The sequence below is a fragment of the Pan paniscus genome, chromosome 9 (assembly GCF_029289425.2).
Source record: "Pan paniscus chromosome 9, NHGRI_mPanPan1-v2.0_pri, whole genome shotgun sequence".
NCBI classification, from domain to species: Eukaryota; Metazoa; Chordata; class Mammalia; order Primates; family Hominidae; genus Pan; species Pan paniscus.
Window position 1 is genome coordinate 79,340,480 of NC_073258.2, and position 27,855 is coordinate 79,368,334.

Genomic DNA, 27,855 nt, shown 5'->3' on the forward strand with positions numbered 1-27,855 from the left:
AAGATGTAAAGAAAAACCAAATGGAATTTTAGAACTGAAAAATATAACAACCAAAATAAAAAGTTCATCAGTGAGTTCAATGGCAGAATAGTGAGATCAGAGAAATAGAATCAGTGAATGGGGAAACAGGACAGTAGAAATAACCTAATATGAACAACACAGAGAAAACAGACTGAAAAAAAATGACCAGAGTCTACAGAAGCTATGGAACTACAACAAAAGATCTAACAGTTTTGTCATTGGATTCTTGGAAGAAGAGAAGAAAGAGGGTAGGACTGAGAAAGTACTTGAAATAATGGGTGAAAACTTCTCAAATGTAGTAAGAAAGATTCAGTAGGTTTAGTGAGTTCCAAACTGGATAAACTCAAGAAAATTCCACACCAAGACACATAGCAAAATTCTGAAAATAAAGAGAAAAAAAATCATTGAACACATCCAGAGAAAAAGATGGGAGCTGGTCGTGGTGGCTCACTCCTGTAATCCCAGCACTTTGGGAGGCTGAGTTGGGTGGATCACCTGAGGTCAGGAGTTCAAGACCAGCCTGGCCAACATAGTGAAACCCTGTCTCTACCAAAAATACAAAAAATTAGCTGGGCGTGGTGGTGAGCGCCTGTAATCTCAGCTACTAGGGAGGCTGAGGCAGGAGAATCTATTGAACCTGGGACGCAGACATTGCAGTGAGCCCAGATAGTGCCATTGCATTCCAGCCTGGGTGACAAGAGTGAAACTCCTTCTCAAAGAAAGAAAGTAAGAAAGAAAGAAAGAAAGAAAGAAAGAGATGGCATTTTCCGTCCCAAAAAGAAAGAAAGAAAGAAAGAAAAAGAAAGAAAGAAAGAGAAAGAAAGAAAAGAAAAGAAAAGAAAGAAAAAGAGGGCATTTTACCTCCTGAGGGAAAGCAATTGGAATGACCATGGATTTTTCATTAGAAACCATGCAGGCCAGAAAGAAAGGATGCAGTATTTTACAGGTGCTCAAAGAAAAGAAGTGTCAACTAAATAATTCAATATCCAGTGAAAATATCAGAATGAAGGGGAAAATGAGACCTTCTCAGGTGAAGGAAAATAAAGACAATTTATCACTGGCCGATCTACCCTAAAGAATGGCTAAAGGAAGTTCTCTAAACAGAAAGGAAATGAAAAAAAGAGGAACCTGAAAACATCAGCAAAGAAGAAAGCACATAGTAAACAAAAATGTAATTAAATAGTCTTTCCTTCTGAGTTTTCTAAATTAGGTTTAATGATTGAAGCAAAAATTATAGCACTGTCTGATACAGAAAAAATATTTAAGACAATTATACATGGAGGATGGCAAAAGGACATAAAGGGAGGTAAGGTTACTATACTTTACTTAAACTTGTAAAATGATGATACAGACTTCATTCAGATTATAAGACGACACCAACTGACTGTTGTATGTACAGTATAATACCTAGAGCAACCACTAAAAAAGCTGTATAGAGAGATACACTCAAAAACACTATATAGATAAATCAAAATGGAATTCTAAAAAATATTCAAGAAACTCACAGGAAGGCAAGAAGAAAACAAAAACAGAACACAAACAAAAAATAAAGTGGCAGAACTAAGCTCTAGCATATTAGAAATTATATTAAATGTAAATTTAAATATACCAATTAAGACATAAATCAGCACAGTGGATTAAAAACATGCCCCATGATATGGTTTGGGTATGTGTCCCTGCCCAAATATGAGGTCAAATTGTCATCCCCAAATATTGGAGGTGGGGCCTGATGGGAAATGATTGGATTATGGAGGTGGAGTTCCCCTTTGGTGCTGTTCTCATGATAGTGAGTGAGTTATTGTGAGATCTGGTTATTTAAAAGTGTGTAGTACCTCTCCCCTCACTCTCTTCCTCCTGCTCCAGCCATGTAAGATGTGCCTGCTTCTCCTTCACCTTCCGCCATGACTGTAAGTTTCCTGAGGCCTCCCCAGCCATGCTTCCTGTACAGCTTGTGGAACTGTGGGCCAATTAAACCTCTTTTCTTGATAAATTACCCAGTCTCAGGTAGTTCTTTACAGCAGTGCGAGAACGGATTAATACACCCCAACAATATGCCACCTATAAGATATCACTTCAAATACAATGATATGGGTAGGTTGAAAGTAAATTGATGGAAAAGATGTATCATGTGAATATCAATAAAAGGAAAGCAAGAATAACTATATCATCAGATATAGGCTATAATATATCAAGTAGCCCTCAGATACTTGTATAATATATCAGATAACAAGTAGACCTCAGAGCAAAAGAAATTACCAGAGACTCAGCAGGTATTATATAAAGATAAAAGGGTCATGCCACCAAGAAGATGTTGCAATTCTAAATGTGTATATATCGAACAACAGGCTGGGTGCGGTGGCTCATGTCTGTAATCCCAGCACTTTGGGAGGCTGAGGCAGGCGGATGACCTGAGGTCAGGAGTTCGAGACCAGTCTGGCCAACATGGAGAAACCCTGTCTCTATTAAAAATACAAAATTAGCCGGGTGTGGTGGCGCATGCCTGTAATCCCAACTACTTGGGAGGCTGAGGCAGGAGAATTGCTTGCACCCAGGAAGTGGAGGTTGCGGAGAGCTGAGATCATGCTATTGCACCTCCAGCCTGGGCAACAACAGCGGAACTCCATCTCCAAAAAAATAATAAAAATAATAAAATATGTGAAACAAAAACAGATATAAGTGAAATGAGAAACAGAAATATTCACAATTATAGTTGGAAACTTCAACCCCTGTCTCTCAACAATCGACAGAAGAACTAGATAGAAAAATCAGCAAGGATATAAAAGAATTATATATATCACTATCAATCAAAAAGATCTAATTGACATTTATGGAATACTTTACCCAATAATAGCAGAATAAACATTCTTTTCAAAGTACCCATGGAACCTAAAGCAAGATAGACCACATTTTCAGCAATAAAATAAACCTTGACAAGTTAAAAATAACTGAAATCAAATAGAACTTACTCTACTCCCACAATGAATTCCAACTAAAAGACAGAAACAGAAAAATAATGGGAAAATCTCCAAACATTTGGAAACTAAACAATGTACTTGTAAATAATCCATGGTCAAAGAGGAAAGTCTCAAGGAAAGTAAAAAATATATATATATACTGAGCAAATAAAAATTGAAAATGCAATTTATCAAAATTAGTGGGACACAGCTAAAGCAGTGCTGAGAGGGAAATTCATAGCAGTAAATGAATACATTAAATAAGAGGAAAAGTCTCAAATGAATAAACTACTATATAAAAAAATCAGAGGCCAGGTACAGTGGCTCACGCCTGTAATTGCAGCACTTTGGGAGGCCAAAGCAGGCAGATCACTTAAGCTCAGGAGTTTGAGACCAGCCTGGCCAATATGGTGAAACCCTGTCTCTACTAAAAATACAAAAATCAGCTGGGCATTGTGGCACATGCCTGCAATCCCAGCTGCTCGGGAGGCTGAGGCAGGAGAACTGCTTGAACCTGGGAGGTGGAGGTTGTAGTGAGCTGAGATCGTGCCATTGCACTCCAGCCCAGGTGACAGAGTGACATGCTGTCTCAAAAAACAAACAAAAAATAATAATGAAGCAATGTCAGTATGCAAGAATAAGGGTTAAAAAAATAAAGCAGTGGACCCACTACAGACCCTGCAGACACTGAAAGCATAATACAGGATACTGTAACTCCACTCACATGTATGTGACAACTTAGAAAAAATGGACCAATTTGTTGAAAAATATAAACTTCTATAATTCACCCAATATGAAGTAGATAATTTGAAGAACCCCGTATCTATTAAAGAAATTGGATTAAAAATGTAAAAAATTTCTAACAAAGACATTTCCAGATCCAGATGGTTTAATCTGGAGAATTCTACCAAAGGTTTAAAGAATTATACCAGTTCTACACCATCTCTTCCAGAAGGCTAGACATGGTGGTTCACACCTATAATCGCAGCACTCTGGGAAGCCAAGGTGGGAGGACTGCTTAAGCTCCGGAGTGTGAGACCAGCCTGGGCAACGCAGGGAGACCCTGTCTCTACAAATAATAATAAAAAAAATTAGCCAGGCACAGCAGTACGCAGCTGTCGTCCCAATTACTTGGGAGGCTGAGACAGTAGGATCACCTGAGCCCAGGAATTTGAGGCTGCAGTGAGCCATGATTGTGCCACTGTCGCCAGCCTGTGTGACACAGCAAGATTCTGGTGGGGGTGGTTGGCGGGGGGGATGGTGGAAGGAGAAGAAAATAAACGAAGGAAGAAAGACATATATAAATAAATGTAAAATAAATTCATGGACTGGAAGATTTAATATAGTAAAGCTGTAATTTCTTTCCAAATTGGTACACAGGATTAATGCACTTCCTATTAAAATCTCAGCAAGACTTTTTTTTTTTGCATAAACAAGATTATTATAAAATTTGTATTGAAAGGTAAAGATAATAGAATAGCTAAAACACTTTGAAAAATAAGAATAAAGTAGAGGAATCAGGCTACCAGATTTCAAGACTTACAATATAGCTATAGTTGGCAAGATTCTATGGTATTTGCAGAGGGACAGACACATGGAAAAATGGGCCAAAACAGAGACAACAGAAACAGACCCACACAAATACGTCCAACTGATTTTTGACAAAGACGAAAAAGCAATTCAATGGAAGTAGGATGGCTTTGTCAACAACAATGACAACAACAAAAGAACCTCAATCTAAGTCTCACATCTTACATGAAAATTAACTCACAGTGGATCACGGACTTAAACGAAAAACATAAACCTGTAAAATGTGTAGGAAAAAAAAAACCAGGAAAGCCGGCACAGTGGCTCACGCCTGTAATCCCAGCACTTTGGGAGGCCAAGGTGGGCGGATCACAAGGTCAAGAGATTGAGACCATCCTGGCCAACATGGTGAAACCCTGTCTCTACTAAAAATACAAAAATGAGCTGGGCATGGTGGCACACACTTGTAGTCCCAGCTACTCAGGAGGCTGAGGCAGGAGAATCGCTTGAACCTGGGAGGCGGAGGTTGCAGTGAGCCAAGACTGTGCCACTGTACTCCAGCCTGGGTGACAGAGTGAGAATCTGTCTAAAAACAACAACAACAACAACAACAACGAAGAGAATCACTTGAACCTGGGGAGCCGAGATCATGCCATTGCACTCCAGCCTGGGTAACAAGAGCAAAACTCCATCTCAAAAAAAAAAAAAACCTATATATAAAATACTCAAATTCTTGAAGACATTTGACCAAAGAGGATATACAGATGGCAAATAATCATATGAAAAGATGTTCAACATCATTAGCCATAAGGGAAATGTAAATGAGAACTAATGGGTGAATGGTTAAATAAACAGACTGTGTGGTACATCCATACCATGAAATACTACTTAGCAATAAAAAACAATAACTATTGATGCATGAAATGAGGATGAATCTCCAGAGAATTATGCTGAATAAAAAAAAGTTCAAAATCTTAAGTACTGCATGAATCCATTTAAATAACACACATGAAATATCGGAGAACAGATTAGTAGTTGTCACAGATTAAGGACGTGGTAGGGGTGGGATGGTAGTGAATACGATTATAAAAGGGCAACATAAAAAATCCTATCATGACGGAAATGTTCTGTATCTTGACTGTATCATTGTCAATATACTGTTGTGATACTGTACTATAATTTAGCAAGATGTTACCATTAAGGAAAACTGGATAATGACTACATAAATCTTTGTTTACTATTTCTTACAACTAGATGTGCATGTAGAATTACCTCAAAATGAAATGTTTAATTTTTTAAAAAAGCCCAGGCTTTAGGACAAAGCTAGATGACTTTGGGTAAGTCGCTTCCCTTATTATAGGGCTAAATTACTACATTAAAAGATCAATGGTCTAAGCATAGTGCCTGGTACAAAGTAAGTGCTCAACAGATGGCTACTAAAATAATCCTAAAAGTCACAGCAGTGGGGATGAAGAAGCGTATAACAAGATATTTAGATGATACCACTAATGGGTTTTGGTGACAGATTAGATGTGGGATAGTGTGTGACGGGGAGTCAAAGATGATGCCCAAGTTTCTCATCTGAGCAAGTAGGTGCTTAGTGGCACTGTTTACTGAGCAGATGTGGAGTGAAGAGATGAACAAAGAAGAGTTTAGTTTTGGAAGTGGTGAGTTTGTGTTGACTGGGAAACATTCAAATAGAGATGCCCAGTTAACAGTTGGATATGTAAGTCTGAAGTTCAGAACACAACTCTGAGATGGAAATTTAACTTGATGACCACCATGCAAATGATAACTGAAGCCAGTAGAATGGACAAGGTTGCCAAAGGGGAGAAACCACACAGCCACTATGACTATAAAGGAGCTTCAACCTTTAAGGACTGGATAAAAGGGTCAGTCTAGCAAAGGAAATATAGAGTAGCCAGAAAAGGAGAAATAACAGGCATTTATAGTGTCAGCCAAGATAAGAGGAAGGTGTTTTAAAAAAGAGTGGTCAACTATGACCAAGCAGTGAAGAGATTAATTAAAATGAGGAGTAAAAAATCATCCTCTGAGTTTAGTGATCTGGGTATCGCTGGTGCCTTTGTGAGAATAGCTTTGGTGAATAACAAAGTAGGTTTCCACTGGAGCCGACTGAGAAGAAGGTGGGAGAAAGGAAGACTGCATAAACCACCACCAAGTTTATTCCTGAAAAAAAGTAGGTAGTACAGAGAGGGAAAGAAGTTGAAGATGTGTTACAGGATAAGAATTATTTGAGTAGGGAGGAGAAGATATGATTCAAAGTATAAGTAGCAGGATTAGCTCAGATAGAAGTGGCACTTCATCTACTCTAAGAAAAGGAAACAAGAAAGGAACCATGCAGGCTGGGCGCGGTGGCTCATGTCTGTCTGTAATCCCAGCACTGTGGGAGGCCGAGGCGGGTGGATCACCTGAGGTCAGGAGTTCAAGACCAGCCTCACCAACGTGGTCAAGCCTCATCTCTACTAAAAATACAAAATTAGCCAGGTGTGGTGATGCATGCCTGTAATCCCAGCTACTTGGGAGGCTGAGGCAGGAGAATCGCTTGAACCCAGGAGGCAAAGGTTGCAGTGAGCCCAGATCGTGCATTGCACTCCAGCCTAGGCAACAAAAGTGAAACTCTGTCTCAAAAAAAAAAAAAAAAAAAAAAAGGAAGAAAGGAACTATGCAGATACAAGTAAATTTGAAGATGTGGCCATTCATCGTACGTACAGACAACTACTCCCTCATCATTTCAATTTTCCTTTGAAGGAGAAGGCAAAGCCATTGCTAAGACTGAAAGACTGGATTAATTTTTTTTTCTGTTTACTGGATTTTTATTCCAAGCACCTGATCCAGTGCCTGGGACATAGATTTAATAAGTATATTTAATAAATATAATGGAAATAAACAATTACTGTTACCTTAATGCAGTAGTTCTTTACAATTTGTGCACAACTTTCTTCAAGTTAGCCACTAGGGGGTAGTCTGCCGATCTTATTCCCTAAATCTATTAATCCAGTGAAATTGATAGAAAACTACAATGCAGTGTAGGTCATATTAATAAAATGTTTTTCCTCAAGAAAATTCTGTTTAATAATTATATACATGTACATGTGTATGCATTTGCATGCACGCGCATACACACACAAATACACTGAGGCACAATGGGAGGGTTGTTACTTCTGCCGGCCTTCCACTGCACCCATATCAGGATGCCCCAGAGGCAATAGTCAGCATTTTCCAGAGACACTTTTTGCAATTTCTCCAGGGCACTCAGTAAATAGCAGATAGATCTCTTATACTTATAATTAATTAACTAGAAAAGGCTGATGAAAAAAATCCCTGAAAACTAATTGCTCAAACATTTGCCTTTGCTTCTTCTAAGATGTTTTTCCCCCCTACGCCTCCCCGTCTTTCCGAATTAAGTAAGTTTTTTGTTTTTCTTTGAAATGGAGTCTTGTTTTGTCACCCAGGCTGGAGTGCAGTGGTACGATCTCGGCTCACTGCAACCTCAGCCTCCCGGGCTCACGCGATTCTCATGTCTCAGCCTTCTGAGTAGCTGGGACTACAGATGCCCTCCATGACGCCCAGCTAATTTTTATATTTATGGTAGAGACGGGGTTTCACCACATTGGCCAGACTGGTCTCGAACTTCTGACCTCCAGTGATCCGCCCGCCTCAGCCTCCCAAAGTGCTGGGATTACAGGCATAAGCCACTGCGCCCAGACTTCAAATTAAGTCAGTTTTTAAAAAAATCGTTTTAAATAGTCATAACCTAGTTCAACTACTTTTTCCCCTTATCACATATGCTCGATGTATTCTTATAATGAGGATTTCTCAATCTACAATATAACACGCCTATGATGTATACCAGAAGCAGCAGCTACTTTGGGGTAAATATACAGCCATGGGGCTGGGAAATACTTTCCAAGCTTGGTTCTAATGAACTCGGGCCTCTACTGAAATAAGCAAACTAGCAGAGTTTTAACTTACAACAGGATGCAAAAATTCTGAATACCCCAAAAGAAAAGTAGATGTAAAGGCATACTGTTCCCCAGAGGCTTAAGGTTACACATATCAGCAGTTTCAATTAGGGGGAAACTGAACTTCCGAAGGGGCAGAGGCTTCCAGTCATGTAAGTGAACACATCACATCCTAGCCTAAGAAAAGCTGTTAAGGTCTGACACCTGATGGGCTGAAGGTACATGGAAGATGGGAAAGAGAGGCTAAGGCCATCATACGACTAGATTCGTTCAAATGAGTGAAAAAGGTGCTTGACCCAAATACCTCCAAACCTGGTTATTTTGAACTAAAGTTGTTTGGGAACAAAAATACCCAAGAAATGGGTCATAGAGTCTGGGTGAGAGTTCAAGGAGCCATAAGTCAAATGTAGACACAATGTCATACTGTTTGCAAATTGTTTCAAAAACAACTTTCAAGGTTCTTTAGTGTATAGTGTTCGAACTTGAAAATTAAGGGTCACTTTTTTTTTTTTTTTTTTTTTTTTTTTACTGTGGACACTGTATTCCACTAGCTTGTACGGAAATCTATTTGTATAGATAATTTTTGGAAGCTCTTCGGGACAAAGTTTTTAAATTATTTATAAAATTGTTAATAGTAAATCACTGCTCCTTAATCCTAATTAAAATATTCAACCTTCCTAACGAACTGATACAACCCTGAAGAGGAAAAAAGTTTATTTCTTAATAATTATACTCTGGCTACATAGACACTCCTAAAAATGAGCTTCCGAACTGAGATGAACAATTCACTGCTTCATTCCTCCTATAAATCCATGTCCACTTTCAAAACTCATGTGCTAAATCCTTAGATTTTTTTTCCCCAGCAAACATCTACGTAAGAGCCTGATTTCATTGACACACACTTGCACTCCGCAACAACAACACTTCCTTTGAAAAACAGAATGTCACTTCCTCAGTCCAGAGGCCAGAAGTCCCTTGATTCTGATCTGGGGAGCCAAGACAGGAAATTCTGGTAGGCTTCTGCCTCTCCCCCCATGGACAGCCACTGGTGCAGCTGACAGAGGGCAGGGTCTATTCCGAGCTCCCTTGATGCACTGCAGCTGGAGGCAACGGCTCCCTTCCAGGCTGTGGGAGTGATCCCGGAGTTCGGCACCACAGCCCGTTAAACAAGGGCACTTCATGGGAAACGGAGAGGGAGCAGATGAGAGACCTTGAAACCTTCCAGCAACCTTACCCCCACTTCCAAACTCCCGCGACTACCCCAAGACCATTTCGGCCAAATCTCAGTAACTGGCACCATCTTGTACTTTGACCTCACCAGGCAAGGCATCCTCTGGGGAGAGGGGTTAAAAAAAAAAAAAAAAAAAAAGCCAGAACTCCACGGCTCAGCGCCACGCTGTTCCACCTCCCCCAGGCTGCCAGTTCCCCACCTAGAGGGAAAAGGCTGTTCCAGCGATGTCAGTAAACACTGTCGGTTGGCAACACCTGGCCGCGGAGAGCTTCGATCTCTCCCGACCCCAGACACCCGGGAGCTGCCCGGTCCCAAACCCGGGCCAGCCACGGGGACCAAACTGCAGTGTCACACCGGGGTCGGGGGAGGCGCCTGTGAGAGACGAACGGAATAAAGGGAAAGAAGGGGGACAAACAAATGAGTCACTTAATACAAGGGCTGCACATGCCGCTGACGCTGCCGGTGATGCAGCCGCGGACGGAGGGAGGCCGGCGGCCGGGAGGGGCAGGCAGAGAAAGGGAAGGAGAGGGCGTGAGGCGCTCGCCCTTTGTGGGGCCGTCCGCGCGGCCCCACAGCCTACGCCCCCCTTTCCCGCCCTCTCCCCGACCCTGCGGGCTGAAGCTGCTCGGGGCTGCCGCGGAGCCCCAGCCCCGAGAGTCAACTCTCTCGGTCTCCAGAAGCCATCAATACAAACTTCGACACTATATTTAGTTCACGAGCAGACCGGCTTGGGAGGCGCCGCCGCCGCGCCCGCCTGGCGGGGCAGGAGCCGCAGCCTCAACCTGCCGCCCGCCCCGCCCCTCGGCGGCCCACCTGTGACAGGTGTGCAGGTGCCCCACACGCCCCCGGCCGCTCCTCGCCCCCGGCCCCCCGCGGCTCCGGGCCCGAGCTCCCCAGCCTGCCGCCCCTCCGGGAGTCCCCCGCCCCTCCGCAGGCCCCGGAGCGCCCCCCGCCCGCCCCTGGGCGGCCGCGCCCGCACTCACATAGCGCCTCAACTTCTTCTCGGGAGGCGATTTCCTCAGCCAGCCGGTGCACACCACGTCGCCGCCGCCGCTCATGCTGCCGGCCTGGAGCCCGCCGCCGGGTCGCGCGGACGAGGGCGCGGGCTCGGGCAGCTGGGGCAGCGGCCGGCGGTGCGCAGCTCGCGGGAGGCCAGGGGCGGGGCGGGCGGCCCGGCGGGGACTAGGCGGCGCGGCGCGCGCCCGGCAGCCTCGCGCGCGCCCGCTCCCCCGCCCCGAGCGCGCGCAACCCGCACTCTCCGCCCGGCCGCCGGGGGAGCAGCTGCAGCTGGAAGGCCGGCTCGCTCGCCACGCCCGCTCCCGCCGCGCCCCCGAGGCCGCCGCGCACGCGGACGCGGGGCTAGGGACCCGCGAGGATACAGAAAGCCACCGCCGCCGGCGCGCCCCGGAGTCTCGCTTTCTCCTGAGGCCCCAAGCCGCGGGCGCGGAGGCCAGGGAGGCGACCGCGCCCCTGGCGCTGGCGGGTGTGAGGGGAAGGGACTGCGCGCCCTCGGTCGTCGATCGATTTTTCACCGAGCGTCGACGGGGAAGGGATACTAGGGCTGCTCACGTTTCCGATACATTCTGCGGGTCAGGTTCCGGCTGAAAGGAGGGACGCCTTCCCAGCAAGAAGCTCCTTAACTTTGGCGTCCCTCGGCGGGAGGAGGAGACGGACCTACTACGCGCCGGAGCCTTTGCTTTTGTAGCTTACAGGATTGTCTTCAGTATTGTTCCTATTTTATGGACAGCCTAAGGGCAAGGGCTTGTACAAAGCCGAGCCAATTTTCCAATTCAGGTGTGTGGGGGAGGAGGGGTCCCGGTCATCTGCTATTCAAAATGAGGGCATTGCCTTAATGGGATCGACCTGGGAGCCTCTCATTGCCTGGAAACCAAGTCCAGCTGACTCCCTCCTACACTGCCTCTGGGAAAACACAGTTTAGTATAGAAAATTCGCATGATTTGTAGAATGGAAGAAGCAAAACTAGTCAATGTATTTCATAATGAATTGGAAGGCAAGGTCAAGTGCAGAAGAACAAGAAATTGGGGTCCAAATTCCCCAACGTTCCCGCTCATTGACACAGGCTATGAGACCTCTGTTTGTAAATATAATGATATCCCAGATGTACGTGGAAGCACACAACCCCAGCACTTCAGCGGGAGGGGGGAGAAAAAGAAAATCTTTTGTACGAGCTCTTTTCTCATCACAAAGTGTCTCTCTAAGCAGCATTAAAAGGCAGGTCCTCCCTAACTTCTCTGATAAGTGGATAGTAACCTGTTTATTCAATGGGGAACCGTGCTGTGTGGACAGATGAATTGGAGAAGCAGCATCTTGCACTGCCCCACACAACCTCAGACTAAAGCTGTTTTGTTCATTTCTGTCTCTGTGCAGCTGAGTTGTTTCAAGCAGTTGGACATCATTTGGTCCAACAGATCTTGATTGGGTTGGGGGAAGTTCACCCTCTTCAATTTGGAAAAGCGAATCCCCTACCACGTACTTAGCTCTTCTAGATACCCTGGGAGTTTTAACGGTCAGTCCCCTGGATCTAACATTTCACTGACTTTCTTCAATATCCAGTGTGCTGCTGGATGGGAAGTAAAGCCAGAACTGTTAGGCTGGGACCACAGCTCCCTTAACCTTACAATTTAGGGATCCTTAAGTCACGTATGAAGGGCCACCACCAGAATGATGGCCATTTTAACTTCTGGCTTTAAGTACCTTAAATCCCTGTAAGACAAACAACACTTAACGTCTGCCAAATCAATCAGGAGGCGGTGACTTCCAACCAAAATAAAACTATCCTGACTTCATTCACATCTGAGTCATGGTGCCAAGTCCCAGAGATTGCAGAGTCGGAGAAATCTGCATGGTTTGGCTGCAGCTGAGGTTTGTGATGCAAGTCAGGCATACGTATGCCCTATCTTCCCCCAGAAGAGTAGTCTTACGTATCCTTTGATAGTTATATGATTCAATACACAGACTGGAAGACTGTTTAGCAAGAGTTAGTTGGGGGTTAGGTCATATTCTGCCAGAAATTCTTTAAAGTCTTATTTTGTTTGCTTAGGAAAAGATGGTGTTATTTACAATTTCATGTGGAAATGGAAAAGTTTGATGTTTCTTGTTTGGCCAATGGCAGGAGGGACCTTGAAATATGAATACAACAGTCACCAGGTATCGACTTTGGGAAGGGTTCTCTGAACACCCCCATCTTTCCCCAAAGGTTAAAGAAAGGAGCTTTTTTTTTTTTTTTTTTTTTAGACGGAGTCTCGCTCTGTTGCCCAGGCTAGAGTGCAGTGGCGTGATCTCGGCTCACTGCCAGCTCCGCCTCCCAGGTTCACGCCATTCTCCTGCCTCAGCCTCCCTAGTAGCTGGTACTACAGGCGCCCGCCACCACGCCCAGCTAATGTTTTGTATTTTTTTTTTAGTAGAGACGGGGTTTCACCATGTTAGCCAGGATGGTCTCGATCTCCTGACCTCGTAATCCGCCTGCCTCGGCTTCCCAAAGTGCTGGGATTACAGGCGTGAGCCCGGCCGAAAGGGGCTTTTTTACTGTGCTCTTCAGCTGGACTCCCACCCTGCGTCCCTCTTGCTGCTAGTGCCCATCTCGGGCTGTGCATAGGAAGCAAGACTGCTGCTCAAGTCCCTGGCTGCACCCTGGAGTGGCTCAGTCTTTTGAGCCTGAGAGGCGTGCCAGGCCTGGAAACAACCCTTGGACGGAAAGTTCCTGTCTGGGCTTTTACTAAGTCCTCTCCACTCCCTGCTGTGTGTGTCTGTTTAAATGCTCCCCGGTTTTTGCTGGGAAAAAAATGGAAAACAAATCATTTGAATGATTTACATGAAGATAGGCGCCATCTATCGGAACCAGTTGGGGTGACAATCCCCCCACCCCCAAGCCCTGAGCGGACATGCATCACTAGCCCATAATTTAGGCAATTTTGTTTAAAGACCACTGGTATTTCCTGGGGGAATTAATCGCTGGCTCCAAGAGTGCTTTGGGTCATTAATCTTATATTCTTATTAAATTCTCAGGAAATGACTATCTTATGAGGAGGGAGCACTGCAGAGATTAGAGAAATGCACACTGGGAGAGCATGGGTACCACTTTGGCCCCCGCTCATAGCTACTCCCACTCCCCACAAAGCCTGGGGTTCTAAAGGGTGCACTGTGGCTTTGAGTGTCGTCAGGGACATCCGTCGCTGCATCCGTGCCTGTCTGGGAGTTGAGGGTTTGTGGCCAGCGGCAGGTGCATGGCTGGTGGAATGCTTTCAGAAACGGGTTGAAGGGCTGGAAGGAGAGCTGTCCTCAACTGCACACCAAGCTTGTGTGATTAATACCACCCACGCCAGGCCTGACGTCAGTGATTGGACTGGGGGTGGGGATGGATGTTTGTGTGCTAGCCCTTCTGCTTTTTCTCCCCTTCAATTTAGTTGACAGGTTAATTTCAGAATTGAGTGCTGCTTACGAAGGTCAGTGTGACCAGCTGAACCACCTCAGCTGGTGTCTTTCAGGACACTCATCTCTCAGGCATATAAAGGTGTATGCTTCTTTAACCCCTAGTTACTTGAGGCCCACATGGTTCCCTATATCAAATTACCTTAACTTGCTCAAGTCAACTCTGGGCATCTGGTTGAGGATGAGATCTGGAAGTGGGAATGGGGTGGGGTTAAAGACCTAATTGGGTTTCCTCCCTGTCTGTGGCTAATAGTCTGAGAGTTACTTGACACTATACCCAGTGGGAGACATTTTGAAAATAAACTTTTGGCCGGGTGCGGTGCCTCACGCCTGCAATGCCAACACTTTGGGACACTGAGGCGGGTGAATCACTTGAGGTCAGGAGTTTGAGACCAGCCTGGCCAACATGGTGAAACCCCAGCTCTACTAAAAATAAAAAAATTAGCTGGGTGTGGTGGCGGGCACCTGTAATCCCAGCTACTTGGGAGGCTGAGGCAGGAGAATTGCTGGAACCTGGGAGGTGGAGGTTGCAATGAGCTGAGATCGCACCATTGCACTCTAGCCTGGGCGACAAGAGTGAGACTCTGTCTCAAAACAAACAAACAAACAAACAAACAACTTTCTTAGAGAAAAGCTTGAGCAATCCCATTTTCCCAATTTCTCCTTTGAAAATAACCAGAATCAGTGCTAATGGCTCTGTGGCAGTTAGGCTCCCAGGACTTTGCTGCTGACACTGGTAAATCAGTTGTCATAATCTACCAAGAACAAAGACTGTCAAGATCCTTGAGAAAGTGCTGTAGTCTTCCAAACCACACTCTGCAATGCTGGCTCCTTTTATTTGCTCTGCAGAGAGAACTCCTACCTTGAATTAGATCTTGAACATACGTCAAGACCTCTTTCCCTAAAACTGACTGTCCCCATTCCCCAGCAAAGTTGTTCACTCTTTTCTTGGTATCCACACTGCACTTATATAAATTGGATTATCACACTGTACAGCAAATATTTCCTTGTCAAGGAATTGTGAGTTCCTTGAAGACATGAATGTGATTTTCTCACTTATTATTTTTTTTAGAGACAATGTCTTGCTATGTTGCCCAGAGTGGTCTCAAACTCCTGGGCTCAAGTGATCTTCCTGCCTTGGCGTCCCAAAGTTCTGGGATTACAGGCATGAGCTACCACATCTGGCCCTTCCTCATTTTTGTATTCCCAGAGCTTCCCAGCATGGTACCAGCACAGAATAGATGCTCATTAAATGTTCATTGTGAGAACGAAGGAACCAACCCTTAAAGGATGACAGGTGGGGGCTGTAGACTACTGGAACATCTAGAACTCTCTGATCCATACAAACCAGAGAATAGTATTTGTGAAGGTACCTATAAGTGGCTGGAGTGGTTTTTTTTAATAAAAATTGTCAGGTAACATCGTATGTGTTTATTATGTACAATATGATGTTTTGAAATATAAATACAAATACATAAAATACACTGTGGGATGGTTAAATCTAGCTAACTAACAAATGCATTAACTAATATAGTTATCATTTTTGTGGTAAGAACACTTAACATCCACTTTCTTTACATTGCGTTTAAACCCACAGGGACGGCCTAGCTGGAAGGACTTAGCAGGTTGAGGTAATCCTGTGCAGTTCCACTTTTAAAAATGGTTGTAACTCGACATAGAAAGGAACGAGATCATGTCCTTTGCAGGGACATGGATGGAGCTGGAAGGCGTTATCCTCATCAAACTAACACAGGAACAGAAAACCAAACACCGCATGTTCTCACTTATAAGTGGGAGCTGAACAACGAGAACACAGGACACAGGGAGGGAAACACACACTGGGACCTGTGAGTGGGTAGGGGGTTGGGGGAGGGAGAGCATTAGGAAAAATAGCTAATGCTTGCTGAGCTTAATACCTTGGTCATGGGTTGATAGGTGCAGCACACCACCATAGCACACATTTACCTATGTAACAAACCTGCACATCCTGCACATGTACCCTGGAACTTAAAAATAAATTAAAAAAAAAAAGAAAAATTCCAGAAACATGTAAGAAAATAAGATTCCCCTGAAATCTTAAAAACAAAAACAAAAACAAAAAAACATGGCTGTAACTCTTGGATAGTTTCAAAAAACAATGACTCCTTTTAACCTTTTAACTGGTACCCCCAGATTCCAGAGAACCAACTTTGTCAACCCTTGGTTTCCAAACTCTGACACTGTTGTACACTCTTTACACACCCTCCTTTGTGGGACTACATAATTAAATCTCTTTGCGGTTACTCTGTTATCTGGCTTCACTGTGACAATCCTACAGGGGTTTAGCACTTAACCCCTTGTACCAGATGCAACACTAGTGAAGCTGGAGAAAACCATGTCCCCTGAACTCAAAGTGGCTTTATTCAACAGATGACCAGAAACGTCATTTCCTTCTGCACCTGATAAATTGCATAGTAACTGTGCAGGCTTGCTAGTCTTTGTTTTGCTGGGAACCTAGAGGCCTCAGGATTTCACCTCATCTAACTATATAATTCTACCAGAACTACCCAAGATGATTGTCCGACAATATAGCCAATGATGTGCTGGCAAATATTTTAAAATTGGCTCCCTGGTGGTGTTGGTGGGTGCCTTGATTTACAGTATATGCCAACTGTTGTGGCATAAATACTCTGCCAGCCATGGCCAGTTTTAAGCTATCAAGTTAATGTCCTTGAATACAGAGTTAAGAGATACACAGTAATACACCATTATTTAGTATTTCCAACATAAAGACACAATAGACATAAATAACACCAAGAACACAATAGTAAAATGTAATTAGCCAAGTGATGAGTTTGGGGTAGTTACTACCTTTCTTTTTAATATAACTTATTTAATTATAAGTTTATATAACTTAATTTTTTAATTAAGATATTCACGTATCACAAAAGTCACCATATTAAAGTTTATAATTCATGGTTTCTAATATATTCATCAACTTTGACAACCACCACAGCTATCTAATTCCAGAACATTTTCATTACCCCAAAAGAAACACCATATCCATTAGCAACTCTCCATTCCCCCAATCCCATCAGCTGGCAACCGCTAACCTACTTTTCATCTCTATGGATTTGCCAATTCTAGACATTTCACATAACCATATTCATACAATATGTGACCTTGTGTGTCTAACCTCTTTCGCTTTGTATAATGTTTTCAAGTTTCATCCATGTTGAAGCACTTGACAGTTCTTTATATACCGCATTTTATCCATTCATCAGCTGATGAACATTACAGTTGTTTCCACTTTTTGGCTATTATGAATAATGCTGTTGCGATCATTCCTGTACAAGTTTTTGTGTGGACATACGTTTTCAATCTAGGTATTTATCTAGGAGTGAAAATGCTGAGTCATATGGTGACACTGTTTAACTTTTTAAGGAACTGCTGAACTTTTTTCCACAGTGGCTACACCATTTTACATTCCCATCAGCAATGTATGAGGGTTCCAATCTGTCCACATCTTTTCCAATGCTTATTTCCCTTTTTTTATTACAACTTAATTTTAACGATGTTCTATTTTAACAACCATCTTGCAAAATTCTTAAAATTGAACAGTCTACTCTCCTGGGTTGATACTACTGCACACAGCCACCAAAGAAAATCTCACCACCATCTCACTAGTCAGTTCCACTTCTTTTTGCTGGCAAGAGCAATACTCAACAGATTTGAATTTCCTTCCTCTTACATCCTTCCTATAGAAAACTGAAACAAAAGATCTCAGGTTCCCTTCTCTTTGGTAATTGAGATGACTTTTGACTGCTGGAGAATCACAAGGTTTTCAGCTCCCACCAAGCACCCCAGCAGAACAGGGTTTGTTTCCCTCCTACATTTGTGTTGAGAAACAAAACTAAACCCAAAATGTATCTTAGTGACACCCAGATGTATCTTCCGGAGGAGCTCTCAAGCAGTTGCTTCAACAGGGCAAACAGCTGTGGTCTGTTTCAACATAATTTGATGTAATCAGGGTTAATTCTGATGATGTAGTAACTCTGAAGACTGTTTTTTAACTGGATTATTGTTGGGTCAACAATCATGTGGCATTACATTTAGTGGCTGAAACAAAAGCCAGAATTAAAACAGCTTCCCCTCAGCCCCCACCCACCCCTTCTAAATGACAGCCTCACCGGGAATATAAGCTATGAGGCACATTTAACACAATTAACCAAAAAAGAAAGTAGGCGCAGTCAAATTACCTGCAAGCATCAACAAGGTCCAGTGTCAATCTAGAGTAAGAGCTGGAAACTTTGTTGTTTTTTCTTTTCCTAGAATGGTTAGAAAATATGTTGGCAGCAATCAGTATAATTTAATATTTTCATAACATTCTAGGAAAAAGCCCCGAGATTTTCCTCTGAAACTTTCCTGAACCAGACAAATGATTTTAGCAGTTCACAGTTCCTCTGTATTTTCCATGCATGTTTTCAAAATGATTATTGTAAGTGAACACTAAATTCACGGTGTGGCATACCAGGGCTGAAACAGTGTGGTATACAAAGCTCTGAACACATCTGGCACTGTTTCTGAAGAGCAAGGTCTTTATCTTATTTTCATAGATTTGGCCATCATTGTTTATGGTCAGTCCACTTGCAGGGTCTGGGCTACTCTACATGCACACATACTTATTTAGTCTCTTCCAGTTTTTAGTTTTGGCTAGCCTGAAACACAGCTAACGCCCGTGACAAGGGCCATTCTTAATACAGTTCTGGAAAGCAGAATCTTCAAAAATAGATGGTTTGGGAAGCTGCCAAATGTGTTGGTTCTTCAAAATCTTTTAAATCCAATTGTGTGGTTGCAAAAAAGGTCTGACGTGTCCAATCCCCTCTGTAAATAAGTCTCCATTTATTTGCTTTCTGTTTTTGTGACTTAGATTATTAAAAAATTTGAAAAGCAGAGAAGCCACTTACCCTCCTACTGCATCTTATTTTATCAGGAATTTCCCATCTAAGTAATTCCTGATTGACATATATTCTGGGATATGTAGATGTGATTATAAGGTAATGAGACTTAAAAAGTAATGAGAATTCCTTCTGTAAGTCACATAGTATATTAATTTGACTTCTTTTAGTTGTGAAAGCAGATACTCATTTCAAACTCACTCAAGATCAAATGGAGATGGTAAGTGAGTTATCTCCCGTGGAACCCATGGAAAAGTTGAATAATCTGGCCTCAGAAAGAGTAGCAACCAGGGAATAAACATGGCAAAAACCAGGCATCCATTTTGCATGTCTCCCTCACCTCCGAACATTTTGCCTTTGTTTCTTTCTCTGAAGACTGCTTTCTCTGTCTCTCTGGGTACATGGTTATACCCACTGGCTCCTAAGTTTATGTGTTCCTGGCTCAAGCAACCAGTCCAGACTCTCCAGTGTCCTCAACCCCAATTTCTCAAGAGAAGGTGAAACTGGTCTATTTGGGATCAGGTGTCCATCCCTACACCAATCAGCAAAGGAAGCTCTGGCCCCCAGGATGTCTGCTAGGGACCCACTGGCCAGGACAGGGGTAGGGGAATTGTCAGAAAAAGGACAGGTTTGATAACTAAGTAAGACACCTTGGAAGGTGTTTAATAGAGACACAAAAACCAATCTTGTTTCTTTCACCTAGTATCCCTTTAAATTAGGAATATACTTAGAAAACCATATGTTTCTTTCTATTCAAATACAAAATATATTTCTATTCAAACACATGTTACTAGGGAATGGTTATTTATGTACAAGTTAGTTAAGTCTCAGCAGGGATTTTCTGAGAACCTACTACTTCAAGTTCAGCATAGGAATACCAAGATAAGACTAGGTTCTTCAGAATTTCACGGTCTTTCTGGGGAGAGAAATAGGCAGATATCTCCAGTAGTATTTGGGCAATGTTATAAGAGGTATGTTCAAAGGACTGTGGGAGCACTGAGAATTATGAACCAACTGTATGGGGACTGAAACTATATGAGGTTAGGTTTAATTTTGGGTAGCCCACAGATAGGCACAGAATAGACATAAGTTAATATTTGTTAAATTAGATGACATAAATAGTAGCTACCTTCAATTTGGAGGCAGTAAAATTGTCTAGATTAAGAGAGCAAGTTGGGGAAAACCACTAACTGAAAATCTGAGCAATTAAGTTCATTTGGGACTAGCTTCTGAATTTCTTCTCAATTTAATACAATCATTCAACAATACTTACTGAGCATTTACTATGCACAGGCACAGGGCTAGGTGCTGGCGATGTGATGAACAGCATAGAGATGTTCTTCCGAATAAGTCTAAGTCACTGTATTCCAGAAGCAATGCCAGGAGGATGCCCTAGAAGTCACCTTCAGTAACAGACAGATAACTAAACTCATTACTACTTTTGATTCCTGCCTTTTGGTCCTGTGTTCAGGAAACAGCTCCAGGCAGATTTGTGCTGAAAGGGATAGTTTAAAAATTTATGAGATATTTCAGACACATAAAGAGGGAAAAGCTAGTTTTGGGAAATTTTTTTTTTAAGAAATATTTCCCTATTGTCTGATGGACGTATTTCCCCCACCCTGTTTTTGGTCACCTTAATGATTCAATTGGTGGTTTTTAAATGAGTGCCCACTATGTGTCAGACACTCTCCAGGGCACTGCAGATATAAAAATGAATGCATTCTTATCCCTGCTGTCGCGGACCTCACATTCTGGCAGAGGAGACGAATGGCAGCATAAGACAAACGGTATTTGCATAAGGCGCTGAAGGAGCATAACGAAAGGAGAAAGTCTGGAAGCCATTGTCCAACCCTTGGTTTCCTGAAGTAAAAATGATTTCAACACTAACACGTGAAAATGTGGAAATCCTAGCTGCATTTTGGAGTGTCACCACTCTTGAAATAAAGCCTCATAGGTTCAGAAAATGTGATCAGAGCTGTTAATATTTTGATTCTGGGTGACTAAGAAGTGACAGGTGTGTAGCCTGAGAAAGCCACCCAAGCCCATTTACAGGCATGTGGAGACAAGCAATGTTGAGTCAGGGTGCAGGGTACACCCCAGCTCTATCGGCAGGACAGGTACCTGAGCAGGGGACTTTTAAACTTCTGTTGAGAGCTACTAACCCATCAGAAGAAAATCAGTCAAGAACTAAGTGATAGTGAAACTTGACACAAAAATTTCCATATCGGATTTTTAAAAAAATGACTGTTGATCTCAACAAACAGCCCACTCCTACTTTTTGAGAAGCATTAACCAGCACAAGTTTGTACTTAGTAAACTAGATGTAAGTTGTTTTCAATACAATTGACATATCTGGCTGGGAGGTGGGGTGGAGAAAGGAAGGGGAAGCACCTGGATGTTGATACAGTACTAGGCATAGAAGGAACCAGAGTGGGAGATTAACACTTGCATAGAAAGAAGAAAACATTAGGAGAAGTGGTGGGGAGAAATGGAGTGAGGAAAAGAGATAAAAGTTGAGAGGTGTGGTAGTTTCTACACTGCAAGGGTTCCAAGGGGTATCACTGCAGGCTGGCCTTCCCATCCTTGATAGAGACACATAAAAACCAGCTCAAGCATGCAGAGAGAACAGGTAACTTCTTCAATGAGCAGATTTGTATAATTATTACTTACCGTTTAGTGTAAAAATATTAAAATCTCACTGCAGGTTTCTCAGTACAGAATTAAAATACTTACACTAGAATTACTCAGGGTGACTGTTTAAAACAATGTAAATTGTGAGCTAGTTCCATCCCAGACCTACTGAATCAGATCTTCTGGTGGGAGTAAGATAATGTGAATTTTTAATACGCTCCCCAGTGATTCACATACACAGTAAACTTTGACAAGACTGTACAGAATGGGAGTCTCTGAGAGGAGGGAGTATGTCCTATTTGTCTCAGCACTCATAGAATCTAGCACGGGGATTGGGAGAGTGAGAGCTCAATAAAAGTTTATTGAACTAAACTGAATACACCTAATATACCTAAGAGTCTTTAAAGCAAAAGTCACTCAATTCCACTGCCCTGTAATCCATTTTTTCCATATTCTAGTCTATGTACACAGGTTTTACACTGTTGTAATTGCAAACTCACCATTTTAGATTGTATTTTTCAATATATTTTCTCTTACAATTTTTAATGGCTGTAAAACATTCCACCCAACATGAATAAGTATCTCTGTTCATATAGATTTTGAGTTTTGAAAAGGTTTTCCTTAGGGGACCTTACATTTGTGCAGTGCTTGTCAGTTTATGAAACCCTTTCACACAATCTTCATTGCTTTCACAACACTCTATAAGATAAGCATTATCCTCATTTTGCAGCTGGGTATACAGACTCAAAGATTAATTAACTTGCTCAAGCTTCTACACCTAGTAAGTGGAATGTCAGATTAAACCAGGATCTTCTCACTATGCATTTAATGCCCTTTCCAAGGCACCAAATAATTGGACCCAACAGTTTCCTGATGCAAAAACCTGTAATTTAAAATGTGGCAGATGGAAATTACATTTAAAGAGAACATTGGTCAGCTATATCCTAACTATATAGGAATCAGCTCCTGCCTCTTGGGGTATGGCAAAGAAAATGCATATATTAGTTGACATCTTCTGTGTAAGAACTTACTGTTCTTCAGCAATGCCTCATAACGCTGTCTGTATACGATCCAAGCCCATTTCTGCAATCCTCACATGAAGGGAGTTGGGACTGTCCCTGAACACTCTGACACTGTAATTAAAGTTCTTCAGCAACCACCAGAGGCTGTAAGGCAGATAGGAAGGAGGCAGTGGAGACTTGAAAGCTCTTCTAAGATTGGTATCACAGGAAACTTGGGTAGCAGCTGAGTGAACAGGAGAGGGAAGCTTTTATGTACCAATAGAAATGCCCATTATAAGGACACATGACCTGATGAATAACAGAGGGGTGCAGCACTTCAGGGAAGGATAGACAGTCCACCTGAGCAGTTAGAGGTTCTATACTGGAAAACAGGAGGAGCTGTGTTTCTATTTTATTCCATTTGCATGATACAGAGAGACAGGTTTCCTTATTCTCAGGTAGAAGTTTCTAACAACCAGAGCTCTCTGAGGAGAGAAAAACTTCTTGGCTGGGTGTGGTGGCTCAAACTTGTAATCCCAGCACTTTGGGAGGCTGAGGGAAGCGGACTACTTGAGCCCATGAGTTTAAGACCAGCCTGGGCAACAAAGTGAGACCCTGTCTCTATAAAAAATTAGCTAGATGTGGTGGCACATACCTGTGATCCCAGCTACATGGGAGGCTGAGGATTGCTTGGGCCCAGGAGGTCAAGGCTGCATTGAGCCATGTACACATCACTGCACTTAAGCCTGAGCGACAAAGCAAGACCGTTTCCAAAAAATAAGGCTAGGCACAGTGGCTCATGCCTGTAATCCCTGCCCTTTCAGAGGCCAAAGTGGGAGGATTGCTTGAGCCCAGGAGTTCAAGACCAGCCTGGGCAACATGGCAAAACCCTGTCTCTACAAAAAATACAAAAATTAGCTGGGTGTGGTGGCTTGTGCCTGTGGTCCCAGCTACGTGGGAGGCTGAGGCAGAAGGATCACTTGAGCCTGGGAGGCTGAGGCTGCAGTGAGCTGTGATCACGTCACTGCACTCTAGCCTGGGTGAGAGAGTAAGACCCTGTCTCTAAATAAATAAATAAATAAATAAATAAATAAATAAAAGATCTCTATTAAGATAGTGAGTTCCTATTCAGTGAAGCTACAATAGGTAAATTACTAGGAATCAGGAGAAATACAGAGGGGAGTAGTTCATATATCATAAACGGGAAGAATTATCTTCTTTCCAAGATTTTTCAAAACTAGGTTCCTAGGAAAATGGCAAACCAGCAATTCTTATTGAGCTAGTGTGTAGAGAAAGTTATGAATCAAAGAATCACAGTTGTAGATGGCTCAGGTTCGGCAAAATACAGTTCCAGCTGTGTACATGGGCACCTGTTGCAGAAAAAAAAACCTTTGTTACACAGGCTCACCATGTATCTATTTTCAGATTATTACCTTGAAAAATCAAAGGTCTGTGACTTCGAGGAAGATATTAATAATTCCTATCAAAGTTTCTTTCATGTATCTTTCTATCCACAATTCAAAGATGATCCTAAAAGGAAGGTGGCAAATGTGAGTATAAACTGATAAAAAATTGAGGCACAATGAGCTTAAGTACATTGCTGGGTCTAGGATCCTTTACCCCATTTTTAGTGTTTCTCTTTACTCCAATGTATTTGAGATCAAACATCATCTTCCTTCACATTCTCCTATCCCTTCACCCTGGGTAGAACAAGGTCAAGGTGAGTATTTTGCGACACATTCAGTAAACTCTGGGGCTTAAGATGCAAGATTCTTTGGTTATTAGGTTTTATGTTTTTTGGTTTCTCTGGAAGCTGAGGGCAGTGAATTTTATTTGCAGTCTTTCTCTCAGTATTAGGAACTTTCGATTTTTTTTTTTTTTTTTTGAGACAGAGTCTCGCTTTTTTGCCTAGGCTGGAGTGCAGTGGTGTGATCTCGGCTCACTGCAAGTTCCGCCTCCCGGGTTCATGCCATTCTCCTGCCTCAGCCTCCTGAGTAAGCTGGGACTACAGGTGGCCGCCACCACACCCGGCTAATTTTTTTTTTTTTTTTTTTTTTTGTAGAGACGGGGTTTCACCGTGTTAGCCAGGATGGTCTCAATCTCCTGACCTTGTGATCTGCCGGCCTCGGCCTCCCAAAAGGAACTTTGAATTTTTATAACAAATAAACCAAATAAATTTCATGACCAGTAAGATACAAAGGAACAAAGTCCACAATGTATTGTCTTGATAACTAAGAAAATAAGATACATGAAACATGTTTATGAACTGTAAAGCAATGCCTAAATAATAGTCATGTTATTAGTAGCAATTATCAACAGTAAAGGTATAGCAGAAAATTTTTGAAAAGTCATGAGCTATGTTAATTCAATGACCAGCTGCCTGAATGACAGTTTAAAAACCACCTAAACTCCTGGTGTCTTCTTTATAAAGGTCCCCCAGAAACTATCCAGTGTGCTGATAATGGCTAGAAATTCGCTGGACTCCATTTATGGTAATGCTGGGTCCAAACTGCACAACAGCTAACTGGAGCCTTAGTTGATCACAGGCCAATCTAGGGCTCCTGGCAACAGTAGAATGTCCAAGTTCAGGGAGGGATGCTGACCATGACCTAAAATACTTTCTTACAAAAGCCATACTAAATCATTTCAATACAGTGATTAAGGTTGCTTTGGGCCCTTTTCTTTCTTTTTTTTGAGATGGAGTCTCGCTCTGCTGCCCCCGGCTGGAGTGCAATGGCGCCATCTCAGCTCACTGAAACCTCCGCCTCCCAAGTTCCAGCAATTCTCCTGCCTCAGCCTCCCAAGGAGCTGGGATTACAGGAGCCTACCACCACAGCTAGCTAATTTTTGTATTTTTAGTAGAGATGGGTTTCATCATGTTAGTCAGGCTGGTCTCGAACTCCTGACCTCAGGTGATCCGCCTGTCTTGGCCTCCCAAAGTGCTGGGGTTACAGGTATGAGCCACCGTGCCCGGCCCGCTTTCTGCCCTTTTCTTAACGCTTTTACTATCTTTTAATTCTGAAGATTAACTGGGGAGAAATTATAATCAGATGTTACTCTCACCTGTTTTTTTAATTATACATACTTTAGATTGCAGACTGAATACAAATATTGATCAGAAGCCAAAACACCCCACACATTACTTATCAATCAACCCAGGCCAATCTGTCTTTCAACTGTACATTTTTGTGTTCTTGCCTCACCACTTAGTAAAATAAACATAAGAATAAATAGCAATCCAATCCAAATAAGCATCTCTCATCTATAATTATCTGAAGCAACAGATTTAAAGATGGGTAGAGTTAATCCACCTCACCAAGTACATCTTCAATGCCTGTTCAGTCATGCTTCAATGTCTACATTCAATTTATAGAGAATATGAATATATAACATTGTAGAGGGAGGCTTCTGGCAGATCCAGTCTGACAAGAACAAAAGGTCAAATAGTTCTTTTGCTATTCTGTGACAGTTGAAGAGTCTCTGGGTTGGAGAGTTATGTCTAGATCTGGAATGGATCACTCACACAATTAAGTTCTTGTCAGACCTAAAAACATGACAGCACAACTTTCCCCAGGCAAAAGGACAGCCAGATGGAAAGCAACTATTTTTCTCAACCTATCTCAAAATTTGAAATAAGAATGAGAATAATGGAAAAAACCTTTCTAAGTTTTAGAATATACTTCTACTTTGGTTGCTGGGGTTCTTATTTTCAGGTGGCATTTGGAAATCTTAGGAAAACATAATCTGATTTCTTTCCTCATTGGAAATGGGTTGCTCAAGTGAAAAACTAACCCTCTTATCACCTTTTAACTCAGAAACTGAGCACTAAAAGCTATTATGGTGTAGACAGTACTCAACTATTGAATCCATATGTTTATTCATTATACACTGACTTATACAACACTGTTTGCAATGTAGAATTTAGATATTCATATCTCAGCTGATGAGTAAACATTTTGAGTTTTTTCCTGCTGATGCTGCCTGCAAGCAACAGTTCAGTTTTGGCATTTTCATCATCTTTGTCTGACATGAATTTTTGTTTTTGTTCAATTATTGGCAAAATAGAAGTATTGCACCAAAGACAAATTATTAGGCTTGCTATAGGTGGCAAGTATTTGGCTTCAACCAGATATTTATTGTGTGATCAACTATCAAGGAAAAGAATGTATAAAGTTTTGGAAATACATTGGTGAAAACACTATCAAAAAGGCAAGATGCCTTGAGAAGGACCTTTCCTCCTTCCACATATACAGTATATGAACACATTTAAGACTACTGTTCAACTTTCAGCGATGTGACTTCGTTATACATTTTGGAGACTTAATATGTACTAAAATAGGGGACTACATATTGCCTAAAGGTTAGACTCTAAATCAATTATTAGTGACTAAGTTCAGCACAGGTTCACAGAAGATTAAGAGATAAAAGGATCCATAGAGCTTACCTACTTCAAAATGTGATAGTACTATAGATGAAAAAACTGGAGGTCACAAAGATTATTTTACTTGCCTAATGCTCTACAACTAAATTTATGGTAATGCTGGGTCCAGAACCTGGGGTTTCTCTAACTCAGCAATCTTTCCATCACTATTATTTTGTTAACCTCTGTCATGTTAACATTACAATGCTATCAGGTCCCTCAAAAATCATGGGAGGCATAATTCCTGATAGCCTTGGAAATTATAGTGCCTCCAGGTTCTGGGTCTATAAATGTCCCTCATTCCACAAAATTAATATGGTATCTAGTAAGACCTGAATGCCAAATCAATACAGGCTGATGCTGCAAATATTTTTTAAATGTTTTCTGCATTTTATCTTCTAGGTCTATGGTTAAATGTCACTTTTTCAGACATGCCTTTTCTAGCAAGCTTATCTATGCTTTCCTGTTCTTCATATAACTTTACAGCACATACTATATCTTGAAATAACACAGTTATTTAATTATTATATATCTTCTCAAATATATTAATAATTCCATGAAGGCAGGGTCATTTCTGTTTGATCCACAACTGTTTATATAGCACCTACCACATAGTCTCGGCATATAAAAGAAGCTCAGATATTTGTTGAATAAACAAATGAATTTCTCTCTCTAATTATGGTTGAGGCAAGCCTTATGGA

General features: G+C 42.2%; 1 protein-coding gene and 1 long non-coding RNA gene across 3 annotated transcripts in view; both read right to left on the reverse strand.

Annotated features, from left to right (window-relative positions):
• The window catches only part of GAB2 (GRB2 associated binding protein 2), a 203,272-nt gene extending 192,358 nt beyond the window's left edge, over positions 1 to 10,914 (reverse strand). Inside the window, exon 1 of one of the 2 annotated variants that reach the window (XM_034933441.3) lies at positions 10,700 to 10,914. In XM_034933441.3, coding sequence (XP_034789332.1) covers positions 10,700 to 10,774 — 75 coding nt within the window. In that variant the 5' untranslated portion in view covers positions 10,775 to 10,914. The remainder of the gene's footprint in view (positions 1 to 10,699) is intronic. The other variant, XM_055094727.2, reaches the window with a different exon arrangement.
• Positions 10,915 to 17,048: 6,134 nt separating this feature from the next.
• LOC130540603 (uncharacterized) lies at positions 17,049 to 26,858 on the reverse strand. Its single transcript, XR_008954598.2, has 4 exons — positions 22,765 to 26,858; positions 20,376 to 20,597; positions 18,404 to 18,472; positions 17,049 to 18,263 (listed from the first exon to the last, which is right to left on the reverse strand). It is a non-coding gene; the product is annotated as an uncharacterized LOC130540603 (long non-coding RNA).
• Positions 26,859 to 27,855: the final 997 nt, after the last annotated feature.